This window comes from Marmota marmota, unplaced genomic scaffold (assembly GCF_001458135.2).
Source record: "Marmota marmota marmota unplaced genomic scaffold, marMar, whole genome shotgun sequence".
Classification (NCBI taxonomy): domain Eukaryota; kingdom Metazoa; phylum Chordata; class Mammalia; order Rodentia; family Sciuridae; genus Marmota; species Marmota marmota.
The window spans coordinates 63,218,860-63,231,345 of record NW_025999968.1 but is presented as its reverse complement, the minus strand read 5'-3'; the positions used below and the strand labels follow the sequence as shown (position 1 = coordinate 63,231,345).

General features: G+C 65.6%; 1 protein-coding gene across 1 annotated transcript in view; it reads right to left on the bottom strand.

The window, feature by feature from the left end:
* Col18a1 (collagen type XVIII alpha 1 chain) overlaps nucleotides 1-12,486 on the bottom strand; it is a 47,365-nt gene that overhangs the window by 10,767 nt on the left and 24,112 nt on the right. Inside the window, 22 exon segments of the mRNA XM_048803954.1 lie at nucleotides 325-399; nucleotides 816-869; nucleotides 1,121-1,147; nucleotides 1,838-1,912; nucleotides 2,251-2,313; nucleotides 2,590-2,616; nucleotides 2,711-2,740; nucleotides 3,553-3,642; nucleotides 3,924-3,959; nucleotides 4,217-4,288; nucleotides 4,822-4,857; nucleotides 5,512-5,538; nucleotides 6,346-6,408; nucleotides 6,901-7,032; nucleotides 8,343-8,369; nucleotides 8,892-8,954; nucleotides 10,039-10,197; nucleotides 10,350-10,403; nucleotides 10,674-10,760; nucleotides 10,834-10,896; nucleotides 11,706-11,732; nucleotides 12,062-12,247. Coding sequence (XP_048659911.1) covers nucleotides 325-399; nucleotides 816-869; nucleotides 1,121-1,147; nucleotides 1,838-1,912; nucleotides 2,251-2,313; nucleotides 2,590-2,616; nucleotides 2,711-2,740; nucleotides 3,553-3,642; nucleotides 3,924-3,959; nucleotides 4,217-4,288; nucleotides 4,822-4,857; nucleotides 5,512-5,538; nucleotides 6,346-6,408; nucleotides 6,901-7,032; nucleotides 8,343-8,369; nucleotides 8,892-8,954; nucleotides 10,039-10,197; nucleotides 10,350-10,403; nucleotides 10,674-10,760; nucleotides 10,834-10,896; nucleotides 11,706-11,732; nucleotides 12,062-12,247 — 1,473 coding nt within the window.

Below are 12,486 nucleotides of genomic sequence, written 5' to 3'. Positions count from 1 at the left end.
GTGAGTGTGCATGTGAGTGCATGTGCATGTGTGAATGGTGCGTTTGAGCGCACACAGGAGCGTGAGTGTGAGCACACAGGTGTGCACGTATGAGCACACATACACATAGGGATGGCATGGGAGTGTGCATGTGTGTGCATGACATGTGCGTGTCTGCATGTGTGTTTTTGTGCACGTGTGTCAGAAGACCAGCACTCTGTGGTCACCCTGCCAGCAGCTCTGAGAAGCTTCTGACAGGTGAACTGGGGACCCCAGACCTGGCCAGGCCACTCTTTGTCCCTGGCTGTCCTGGCCATCCCTGTCCACCCGTCACAGGGCACTCACCCTCATTCCAAGTCCGAGGCTGGCGTCTCCAGGTTCCCCCTTCTCTCCCTTCAGCCCATTCACCCCAGGGCGACCCTGGGCCAGAGCACAGTGGTGGGCTGTTGGGCACTGTGGGGGACAGCTGCAGACCCCCGCCGGCCAGGCTGCTGGGCCACAGCTCAGCCGCCCACACCCACTGGGCCGCTCCTTCCCGCCCTGCGCTGGCCCTCCCCCTTCTTCTTGCCCTAGCACCCAGGGGGTGGGGTGGAAGGCGGCTGACCCAGCAGGACCAGACCATGACCCTCTAATACCCAGGTGTCCTCTGGCCTGAGCTCTCCCTGGACAAGGCCCAGGATATCCTTTGGCCACTTTAGGATATGGGCTGTGCCCAGGAGGTCAGCTGCCCACACTTCCCCAAGCCAGTCCTGCGGTGGGTCAGGGCTCTCTGCACCTGTCCGGCTGGGCCTGCTGCCCACTGGGGCAGAGGCCCGGCCAGACACCCAGGTGCTTACCGGTCGTCCAGGAAGGCCGATCTCACCCTTGTACCCAGGCCGCCCATACGGACCCTGCAGAGAGGATGTGCACTGAGGCTGCAGGACCTCCTGAGCGGGGGGCTCTGAGGCCAAGGGAAGGGCCAGCCAAGGGCCAAAACGCTGGGCACCATTGTGAGCCGCCCACTGTGTCCCGCCCAACAGCCCCTTGAGTTTCAAGTTGCGGTTGAGATCTAGGTACTGGGGCCACGTGCCCAGCAGCCAGGCAAGGTGACGAGGTCATTTCCGACCACAGCACAGTGGCTCAGGACGAGGGTCCTACTCACCGGGGGTCCTCGGAAGCCCGGCTCTCCCTGGACAGAAAACAGAGGCACTGTCAGGTGGTGCAGTGCTCCCCGCCTGGGGTTCCGGAGCCACAGCTACAAGCTGGGTGGCACCTGGGCTGCCAGCCACACCAGGGAGGTCGGGAGACCCAGCAGGGCTTCTGGACAGGGTCTGCACCTGGGCAGCTGCACAGGCAGGGCATGCCCTGGGTTTTGAGGCTCGAGGCCTATCTGTGCCAGGCCTGGCCAGGTCATCTCAGGCCCTACGCAGAGGTAAAGCCAAGGACACAGTCTTTCTGGGCCTGCGGATCCAACATTCTTGGTCCATCCCAACAGTCAAGGGGCTCTGGGCTCCCCGCACAGGTGGCCAGTCAGCCGCTCTTCAGGGCCTGCTGTGGGCTGTGCTGGGGTGGGCCCAGGGCACAGGCCCCTCAACGCTGTCCTGACCGCCCTGGCTCAGGCCAGTGGAGGAGTCAGCAGCTGAGCTGGGCCCTGAGACCCCACCTCCCTGCAGGCAGGCCCAGCCAACAGGGTCAGAGGGACAACGAGCACTGGCCAGCAGGCACAGGAGTGCAAGGGCACGCCCCACGTGGCTGAGAGGTGGACCTGGGAGTGCAATGAGGGCCAGGCGGCAGGAGAGGCCCGTGTGCCAGGACCACTCTCCCTGAGGACCAGCCCCCCCATGTCTCCTTGGTGGCCTGCAGGGGGCGCTGCCCTCACCTTGGCTCCTTTCTGGGCAGGGCCCAGGGTTCTGCCGTCAGGGCCCAAGACACCGCCAGGCTCTCCCTTCTCCCCCTGGAACAGCAGAGTCACAGGTCAGGGCTCCCGGCAGGCAGGGCGGCATGGTGTCCCCAGGCCTCGCAGAGAACACCCAGGAACAGGGATGGACACGGACACAGCCCAAGCTGCAGCTGGCCACACGCTTGCTCAGAGGTCACTAGGGGCAACACAGCCCCATTGTACTAGGGCTCTGTCTACCCCAGAGTGGCCACTTGGGCAGATGGAGACTGTCCATTGGGTCAAGGAAGGCTGTCCACCAGAAGCACACCTTGGCTCTGGCTGAAGCTTGGGTGCCAATCATGCTGGCCCCTGGCTGATGGCAGCAGCTGAGCAGATGGCACCCCAGCCCTTACCTTGGGTCCTGGGAAGCCCTGCTCGCCTCTGGAGCCCGGGTCGCCCTTTGGTCCAGCAGGTCCCTGGAGGGAAGACCAAGCGGAAATGAGCATCCCTGGAACCAGTGTCCACCAAGCTCCCAGGACCCCCACATCCTGCCCTGCGGCTGCTCCTGGTCTGGCACCAGCATCGCGAGGTCCTGACTGGCCAGGGGCAGAGAGGTGCTCAGTCCTGCTACTGTCCTCCAGTCCAGTGACTCCGCCCACCCCTTGGGCCTCGCGAGGCCCGCGCAGCTCCCCTCTGCTCTGCCCTACGGGAGAACCCCTAGACCCAGCCAGCTCGGGAGCGGGGCCACTTACAGGAAAGCCTGCGAAGCCCGGCCTGCCCTGTAGAGAGAAGGACAGCGTCAGCCAAGGGTGGCCACGCCCTCAGGACACCCCGCGACTGACCGAGCAGCTGCTCAGCGACAAAAGCACATACCTCAGGCCCCGGTGCACTGGCCACTGCTCCCTGTCCACAGCCAGCAGAAGGCAGAGAAACAGGGAGAACAAGTTCAGAGTGGACCCGGCCCCAGCGCTCTCCGCCGGGAGGGGAGCAGGACCCTTCCAGGAGTGCAGAGGGAGGTGCTGCTCCCGGCAGCCATCCCGAGGGTCCCTGGCCTGGCCCTTCCCAGGGACATCCGGGGCAGAGGGACGTGGTGGACGCCACTGCTCGGCCCCAGGCCACGGGCTCCCAGGCCACAAGCCTCTTGCTCAGCCCGCCTCTCCAGCTCTGCTGCAGGCTCCCGCTGACCCCTCCCGGATACTCACCCTCATTCCAGGCCCCACCCACAGGGTTCTCCAGTGACTGGGCAGGTGTGCCTGCGTGCACTGCCCTGGCCAGGGTCCCTAGCCCCGGCCTACAGGTCTGCCCTGAGCCGTCCCTCCCTCCTCTCAGACTGCTGTGCTTGTCCCATCTGCCCTTCTGTCCACTCCTGGTACTCAGATGGGCCCAGGCCAGGCGCAATTCTGACCATTCTCAGACTTAATCCAACCTGTGCCCCAGGACTACAGTGTTCCTCATTTTGAAAATGACGCTGTGCACAGAGAGGTTAAGTAAGTGTCTAGGGTCACACAGCTGTCGGTGCTGGAATGTGACCTGAGCCCTGGTGGTCACCCCCATCACTGCTCTAACTCTGCATAGGGCAGCTCCTTCCAGGGACAGCAGGAATCTGAGCTGCTGACCACACGTCTGTCTCCCCCAGCCCCCCCTCCCACCTCAGGGCTCTTCTGTCCTGAGGGGGAGAGCTGACCCAGGCACACCCACCCACACAGCGTCCTTACGTCCTGATCAGACACGTAGACCACAGGCCCCGGGGGTCCTGGGGGCCCAGGCAGGCCTGGTTGTCCCACTCCATCCTTTCCTGGGTCACCCTGGAAGAAAAAGCCACAAGTCCAGCCCTTGACCACAGCGGCCCTGGCCAGGACCCAGAGCCCAGCTGGCTTTGGAGGTGGTTCCTGGGGTCCACAGGGTCTGAGGGGCATCGTGGGTGTGGACATGCTGTGCCCCAGCCCCGAGAGCCACTCCTGCCAAATTGAGGGTCTTGTCCCATCTCGAGCCATGTGGGTGCAGACCCCCAGGGCAGCACCCTGAAGCCAGCCCTACTGTCCACCCGCTGTGGGCCCTGAGCCCCACCCTGCCCCCGGACACTCACTCTTTCTCCGGGGCTCCCTTTGTCTCCTTTAGGTCCCTGCAGAAACGAGGAGGTGGTGGTGGTGCTCAGAGGCGCTGATTGGTGAGGGGGTTCGTCCCCAGGCAGGAGGGGGCTGGGCAGGGACAGCCACCAAGGCCCCCGGGGTCAAGGCAGGCACACTGGGTCCTGGAGCACGGGGACCTACAGGGCCAGGCCCCCAGGAGACCCAAGGTGGCTGGTGGGCCAGCTCTCCTCTGGGGTAGTTCCTCCAGGGGCTTCATCCCTCCACACCCGGGGCCACCACGGTCACTCACCGGGGGCCCTGCCGGGCCTTCTCTGCCAGGGAGGCCAGGGGACCCGCGGGCTCCGTCGGCTCCAACTTCCCCCTGGAATGAACAGAGGGTCCAGCATGTCAGCCACCGGGCCTGGGGCTGCAGAGACTCACCCAGAGGAAGCCCAGAGTGGCCGTGACCGTGAGGACCCTTGGGTTCCTGCTGGTCACTGGCTCCACCCCGGGGTGATGCTGCCTGTCACCCACTGGGGGCTGTGGGGTGGGTGAGGAGGAGGGAAGCCTGGCCATAGGCCTGTTGTGGCTCCCAGGAATGGCCGTGGGGCGCAGGTGGGGGTCTGGGCCCTCCGCTGGTAAACCCAGGGAACACGGGGCTGGGCTGGGCCTGCGCGCCCTGTGGGGCCGCCTCTGAAACAAGGAAGGGTTCAAGTGTAAGGAAAAGGGGCAGGCCAGGGAGGAGGAGCAGTGCGGGACCTGACCCTGCTGTCACCCGTGTCCTCCACACAGGCCTGGCTGTCACGGGGGGAGCCCAATGGCCCCATCTACTGCGGTATGGGGAGGACAGGCTCCCGGGGTCCCTCTCCGCCGCCCCCACGTGGTCCAGTTCCTGACCCTGAGTAAGGGGCTTACCTTGGCCCCAGGTGGCCCGCGGGCTCCAGGATCCCCCTAAATGGACAAAGTGACTCAGTGAGTGGGTGGGCACTCCCGGAGTGGGCAAGCCGTGGAGGAGGGGCTGAGTGCCAGGTGCAGCCCGCCAAGAGCAGAGGCCCTGGACAGTGGGCAGCTGAGTGGCCCCCTGCTCCCGCAGCACCTGGCTAGACGGTTCTGGAGGCTGGAGGCAGAGCCCACTGACCCCAGAGAGGCATAAGTGACCTTCTGAAAGCTCAGCCTTTGAGCTGGCCCAAGGCTTCACCAGCCAAGGGGCAGTGGGACAGGAGGGCCTGGCCGGAGCGGACCCCGAGGGGACCCCCCTGACTTGGACGGAGCTCCTGCTGGGGAAGGCTTGACGGGGGCGGGTGAAAGGGCTGCTGCCCGGGAGCCGAGGACCCCGGTCTGGACTTCCGTGTGGTCCCCCGCTGGCCCTGCCTGGAACCAGCTCAGGCCTGGGGAGGGGTGGGTCTGGGTCCCTGGGTCCTCCAGGGGCCCCTGCCCGTGCCCTCGGGGTGCCTGGGCCAGGAAGCCCTGCAGGCCTGGGGAGAGGGCCGCGCCCCTGCGCTGTCTTCCCATCAGGCTTTGGTTCCACTTTGCAAGTTTCCCTCCCGGGATCAGGAAACCGAGTCACCAAAGCTGTGACCGGCAGCGCGGAAGCAGGGGACTGACCTTGAGTCCTGGCGGGCCGGGTGGTCCCTGTGGGGCAGAGCAGACAGCATCAGTGCAGCCCGCCCTGCCCGGAGCCCTCTCTCCCATGGGAAAATGAGCCTGACCCCAGCACCTCAGATGAAGCTCGCTTCCTGTGGGGGAGCAGCACCCCAAGACGGCAGCAGGCCGGGGCCAGCCCGGGGCCCCAGGTGCCCAAGCCACCCTGCCCGTCCGGAACCAAGCAGACTCATGTCTTACGAAACCGCCGCATAAACACTTGGTGTGGAGCCGCCCACCCAGGGCAAGTGGTGAGCTGACCCTGACCCAGGCGTGTCCCGCCAGACGCCACGGTGCTCTGGAGCCATTTTTGTGGCCCAGAGCAGGGCAGGACCTCCTAACAGGGGGACAGTGACCTCTAGAGACGACATGGCTGTTGGCGCCACACTAGGGCCCCGTCTTCCCCAGACCCTCCTGGCTGACTGATCCTGCCGGGTCACAGGTGGCGCAGAGCAGGTGGAGATGCCGTTCGGGACCCCTCTGTGTAAGTCAGATCACGCTCAGGCCCTTGTTCCTTACGTCCCCAAACCAGAGCCACAGAGAGAACTCCACGTCTCCTTTCCCAGGAAAGACTGGTCCTCTAGGCCTGTCCACCTGGCTCGTCCATCCTGACCACCACTGCATTTCCCTCTGGAGGGACACAGGTCCCAGCCCTGGGACTTGCAACTCAACAGTGTCCCCAGGGGGCGGGGCCGAGGGTAGACAGTGCCTGGGAACACAGCCCCCCCGACTGTGGCCGCTCCTGGCCCACGGGAGCCTTTTACAGGCACGTAGGGGCCCCCAGCTCATGGGCAGTACCTGTGGCCCCTCAGAGCCGCGGGCTGTCGACCAGAAAGGTGCTCCGGAGCCCTCCATGTCGTCCTGGAGTGGACATAAGAGGGACACTTCTTAAAGAGGAGAGGACCCCACCTTGGGCCTGGGATACGAGAGCTGGGCCATAGCAGAGTGGGTGGTTCCCAGGGCCAGGCCACCTGGGAAACAGCTGTCCTTGGGGGGCTTTGCAGTGACAGGGACCCTGGTGGGGTGGGGCCCGTACAGTCCCTCCAGTGTGGCTCATCTGCCTGGTCTGCACACGTGCTGTGCCTTGGCTGTCCCCTGAGGGGTTTGGGGGACCTGAGGGACAGGGGCCTGGGGAGGACAGCTGTGATCACTGGACGCTGGGCATGAACACCTGTGCTCAGTGTACAGGGAAGCCACCAGCACGGCCAGCCCTCAGCCCCTCAGGGCTCACGGGGGCCACCGGGGACAGAGCCCAGGCTGTGTGGCAAATGCTGGCCGAGAGAGCGGGGCAGCCTGGAGCTGCCCAAGGGGAAGGTGGGGTGGCAGGCTGGCCTCCTAGGAGCTAGGACTCACAAATCCAGCAGCAAGTCCTGGTCCTGGTGGCCCAGGGGGGCCCGGCGGTCCTGGAGGTCCAGCGGGACCAGGGGCTCCTACGAAGCCGCTCTCCCCGGGAGCACCAACAGGGCCAGGGTCTCCCTTGCTGCCCTGCACAGGGCAAAGAACAGTGTCACCACCCTCTGCCTCTGGGTCTCAGAGCAACCCCAGAGGCCACCGGGTCCCCAGGACGGCTACGTGTCCTGCAGAGATGAAGAGTGCAGAGGCGAACACGCTGGAGCAACGCGAGTCCTTGTGAGGGTCCAGGCCGCTCAAGCACAAGCACCAAGGGCCGACCGAGACCTGTAGCTGCACGTCGAGCCTGCGGCCTGCTCCCCAGAGCCCGGCACATGCACGTGGCACAGCACGCTCGCTCACGGCCACGTCACTCCCTGAGCCTCAGGGTCCTCCTCGGAAAACCAGGACCAGCAGCACATCTCTCGACATGGGACAGCGGCACACGGTGTTGGGAGACCCTGAGCCCAGTGCTGGCCGGAAACCGGCAGGAATGTGACCCATTGCCCTGTTAGGGTGGCAACCGGCCACTCTGCATAGCCCCTCCCCACTGCCCACTGCCCCCGCAGGTGCCTGGTGCTGAGCCCAGCCCTGGGCTGCTGCAGTCACGGCCAACCCTGGTCCCAGAGTCTCCTGCGTGTCCCGGCCCCTCCCGCTGCTCCACCCTCACACCCACTCCACCCAGGGCGGGTTCCACACCCCTCCACTCTGCTTTCATCTGCCTCCACCTAGATCCGGGTGGGCACCCACCACGCCCAGCCGAGGAGGGCAGCCCTGGGCGTCTTGGGCATTTCTGGGTGGAGGGTGCCTTGGTGGGGACTGTCCTGGACATCTGTGGAGGGTGGCCAGCGGGGGAGAGACCCCGCCCAGCTGGCAGGCAGCACCTCTCCTTCCCAGGGTGCTGTCCCTGCCCCTCTGCCCTGGAGAGGCTCACGAGGAGGTGGCCCAGGGTCTCCCTGCAGGCTGCTTGGCTGAGTCAGATGAGAGTCCAGCAGGGCAGGCCCAGACCTCAGGCCTGTCCCAGGGAGGCTGGGACCACAAGAGGGGGAACAGGGAAGGCCTGGGGAGCAGAGGCTGCCTCAGCCTCCCCTTCTGCCCGATCAGAGTGCGGGCAGGGCTGGGAGTGTGCTCCCCTGGGAAGCCGTGTGGGGACGCTGGGTCCTGCTGGGCCTGGGCAGCTCCCACCCTGCGGCTCGCGGCCCCTCTGAAGCCCCCCGCCCCCTGGAGGGTTCACTAGGACAGCAGGACTCGAGGGCAAGGGGCACCAGGGGAGGCGTGGCCCTGCCCGATTCCTGGCAGCATGGACAGAGCTGGGGTCGTGGTCAGCAGCAGGGGCACACTCCCTGACCACAGCACCCCTGCACCCGCTGGGGGCACTTCATGGAGAATGGCACCAGCGTTTGTACCTTGGGTCCTGGGGCGCCTGTGTCACCCTGCGGGGAGAAGGACAGCATTACCATGAGGTCCAGGCCAGCGAGGGAGCCGGGGGAAGGCAGACGTCCCAGGCCAGCTCCGACCAGGGCGGCCATGCTGCCTCCTGGGCCCGTGGGCCCGCTCTGGGTGGGGCCTGGGGCTTGGCAGGGAGAGCTCCCTCCCAGAGGAGCACGTTGCTAGGCTCCCGGGCTCCGTCGGGGCCTTCCTCACTCCTGTCCCCAGGAGGCCTCCCACCTACCCCTCCTTCACAGAAATCCCACCGCGGCCACGGGAGGCCGGCCAGCCCCAGGAGCTCCGACCCCACCCAACGGAGACGCAAAACGAAACTCCACAGATGGAGAGTCGGCCTTAAAAGCTGTGCCCCTGGCATCGCCGAGAGAGCCTGAGCTCTCCTCGCCGTCCTAAGAGACCTCCCAGGCTGCGGCCTGTCCCCAGCCTGTCCCAAACGTGCAGGGTCCCTCCACCCCCTGGCTCCTCGGTGGTGCTGGGTCAGTCCACAGGACGTGTGGCAGGTGACTTACCAGACTGCCTTTCTGGCCCGTCTGTCCTGGTGGACCCTCTTTTCCTGGAGCTCCGGGGGGGCCCTGCAAGAGAGGAGCCGGTGAGGGTCTGGGTGCCCCCCCTGAAGAGCTGGGGCTGGCTCACAGTCAGCTGCACCTCAGGTTCCCAAGAGGCCAGGGCATAGCATGTCCCTGGACCTGGGGCGCGTCCCTCCGCTCACAGGGCACCTGACTTGGCCCTAAGACAACTGCCTTCAGGGCTGGTCCCCGTCTCTCTCCTTTCCCAGGGCCAGGGCCTGACCCCAGGGCCCGGCACCTGCTAGGCAGGGGTGCGACCTGGGAGCTGCACCCAGCCCTTTTCGTATTTGCTTTGAGACGGGGCCTCACTAGGCCGCCAGGCTGGGCTGGAACTTGCAGCCTTCCTGCACAGCCTCCAGGTGTCTGGGGTTGCCCGTGTCGCCACACACCCAGCCCCTGTCTCTCCTTTTCAAGTTGCCAGTCAAATTCAAGGACAAGAAGTGACGAGGGATCCCGTGGGGCATGGCGGGTAGCTCGCAGTGGTTGGGAATATCAGGACGTGCTTCCAAGAGGCCGGCTGGCAGGGGGCCCACTTGGCTTTCCTGGTCACCCGGGTGCAGAAGCGTGCTGTGGAAGAAGCCCTGCGTGCCCACTGAATTATGTGGCCAAGGAGCCACGCTGCTGGCAGCAATGACTCTGTGGGTACCGTGCGGACGGGCAGCAGGCCACAGGGGCTCCACCTGCCCCCAGTGGGCCCTGATGAGGCTCTTGCTTCTCCGTCCCCACCGGAGGCTCACCCCCTCTCCGTCCGCACCGGGAGGCTCACCCCCTCTCCGTCCCCACCGGGAGGCTCAACCCCTCTCCGTCCCCACTGGGAGGCTCACCCCCTCTCCGTCCCCACCGGGAGGCACTGTGAGCTCAGTAGACCTGCCCAGTCCAGAGAGGTCCACCAACCCATCAGCACCCCCAGGACTACAGGGTGGCCCACACAGGCTCTCTGACCCCAGGAATGGCCCAGATACATGGCCCACCTGGAGGAATGGGCTGGGGGCCAGGACTGGGGAGGCCAGGTGGCAAGGGGAGGGCCCCAGGGAGGCACTCAACCCCGTTCCCAGCAGACAGGGCCCCGCTGGCGGACAGCCAGACTCACCGGGGGGCCTGGAAACCCAGGGGATCCGTCGCGCCCAGGAACCCCAGGAAGGCCAGCAGGTCCCGGAGCATGGGAGCTGTTCATGCCAAAGCGGCCAGGCTCGCCAGGCAGGCCTGGGACACCCGGGGGGCCCGGGGGGCCGGGGAAGCCACGTGGGCCCTGCACAGAGACAGACCATCAGGGCCCACACCGCCCGGCCCAGCGATGACCTCATCCCTGACCAGCCTGGCCCACCCAGGGTCCCTGCTGGGCCTCATGGGGGCCACAACTGTTCCACCTGCCCAGGGGGAGAGCAGGCAGCTGCCACTTACCCTGAGGCTCTCCAGATCACCACCAAAGCCAGAGCCTTCCATGTCGATGAAGGTCTGAGGGGACAGCCAGAGAGGCCTGTCGTTAGGAGAGAGGCCCTGCCCTGCCCAGCACCAGGCTGGCCCTGTCAAGCTTTACCCTGACCACTGCCCACAGCAGACATGCAGGACACCCCTGTACTGGCCCCAAAGACACAAAGGGGTCCAGGGCCACCCGTGGCCACTCAGAGCTGGCCGTGGCCCTGCAAGCCCTGTGAGCCCGAGGAAGGTGGTCCCCCTAGGCCAGACACCAGGAGGCCGTTCTCAGGCTTGAGGAAGAGGACTCACCAGCTTGTCATGTCTGAGGGAGGGTCCTGGTGGCCCTGGAGGCCCTTGGGGTCCTGGGGGTCCTCTTGGCCCGATCCCAGGATCTCCCTGGACACCAGACAGACATGTCACACCAAAGCTCATGGCCCAGAGGCTGGGACGGGGGGCTCTGCACACTCACCTTCTCGCCCTTGGGGCCCATATCTCCTGGAGTCCCCGGGAAGCCCTGTGGCCCAGTGTCACCCTGGAAGACAAGGTGCTGGGGTCAGCCTGAGCCTGCTGCTGCTCTCCCAGAGCAAGGGACAGAGGGACCTGAGCCCTTGCAAAGGACAGAGCAAGGGACAGAGGAGTCCAGGAACCAGGATGGCACCAAGTCACCAAGGGGCCCCCAGAGTGGGGACTCGAAGGTGACACACCTACTGCGAGGGACCCCCTTTGAGCACACAAGACTGCGTGTGGCATCCCTACCAGGGAGTCACATCTTGCCCAACAGCGGAGGCTTGGCCACACACACGTGGATGCTCATGCGTGTCCACCCTGTGAACTCGGAGGCTAGGACACTGCTTGTGACCATGCCAGCCAGACCCTCTCGGGCCTCACGTGGCTTCGCCTCCAGGTGGCTTTGCCTCCAGGGGCACAGTGGTCCCCAGTGGCTCCTCTGGCCAGCGGGAAGACCTGCCCCTGCTTTCTTGGGGCTGGCCGGGGCCCCCCTCTCTGCCTCCTGGGCGGCATAGCCTGTTGGCCAGCTGTTCCCCTCCACCTGCCGCCCTGCGTCCTCTGTCCTTGGAGGTGGCCCTCCTTGTTTTCAACACTCTCCAGGCAGGAACTCCAGGTCCGGAGGCCCCCACTCCCAGGCCTGCCCCGCCTCCCTCCGGGCACCTGGCAGTCAGCCCAACATCCCAGCACCTAAGTGGGATCCACCAGCACTTAGAATGGAATTTTCTTCACAAAGTGAAGTTGCACTTTGGAGACGGTTTCTCTGCGATAGCCCCGGCTGGGTCTAAAGGCCTGACACCGTGATAACATCTGGCTCAGAAAGAAAAGCAGACTTACGGGCTTTCCGTCTTCCCCCGGGTCTCCCTGGAACGTGCAAGAGAAACCATTAACCAAGGGGCCACCCTGCAGCGCCTCCCGGAGTCTGAACACAAAAGCGCACCTCAGCTTAGACCACGCTGCGAAGCCAGCCCCAGAACCACCCTCTACCACAGTGAGGCACCCTGCACCAGAGCTCAGGTCTCGGGGGCTGCTCTCCCCAGGTCCTACCTCCCACACCCCGACCCCCTTCCACCTCCCGTCCCAGGCAGATGGCTGCTTCTGGGCACCCAGGGTCCCAGGGTGCTACTGCTCTGGCCTGAGTCCACTCTCACCAGCCCCACCTCCAGCCAGACCACGAGGTGGACAGTACTCACCGGCTCACCATCCCTTCCTGGGGCACCATCCTTCCCTGGTGGCCCTGGAGGTCCCGGGGGTCCCTGTGCCCCAGGGACAGACTGTGCATTGGAACCCTGCACCACTGGGCCTGCAGGGCCTGGAGGACCGATGGGGCCAGGCAGGCCCTGAGCTCCCGGCTCACCCTTTTGTCCCTTCAGGCCTCCCTGGAGACAAAGACAGGAGAAGACGGGCTACGGTGACCTGCCCAAGTTCTTCTCCATGCTGTGGCCACAGAATCCTAGAAAGGGCACACAGGGTGGGCGTGCAGAGGACACGGTGGACATGCAGAGGACACGGGGTGGGCATGCAGAGGACACGGTGGACATGCAGAGGACACGGGGTGGACGTGCAGAGAGGACAAGATGTGGATGTGCAGAGGAGCACAGGGTGGGCGATGCAGAGG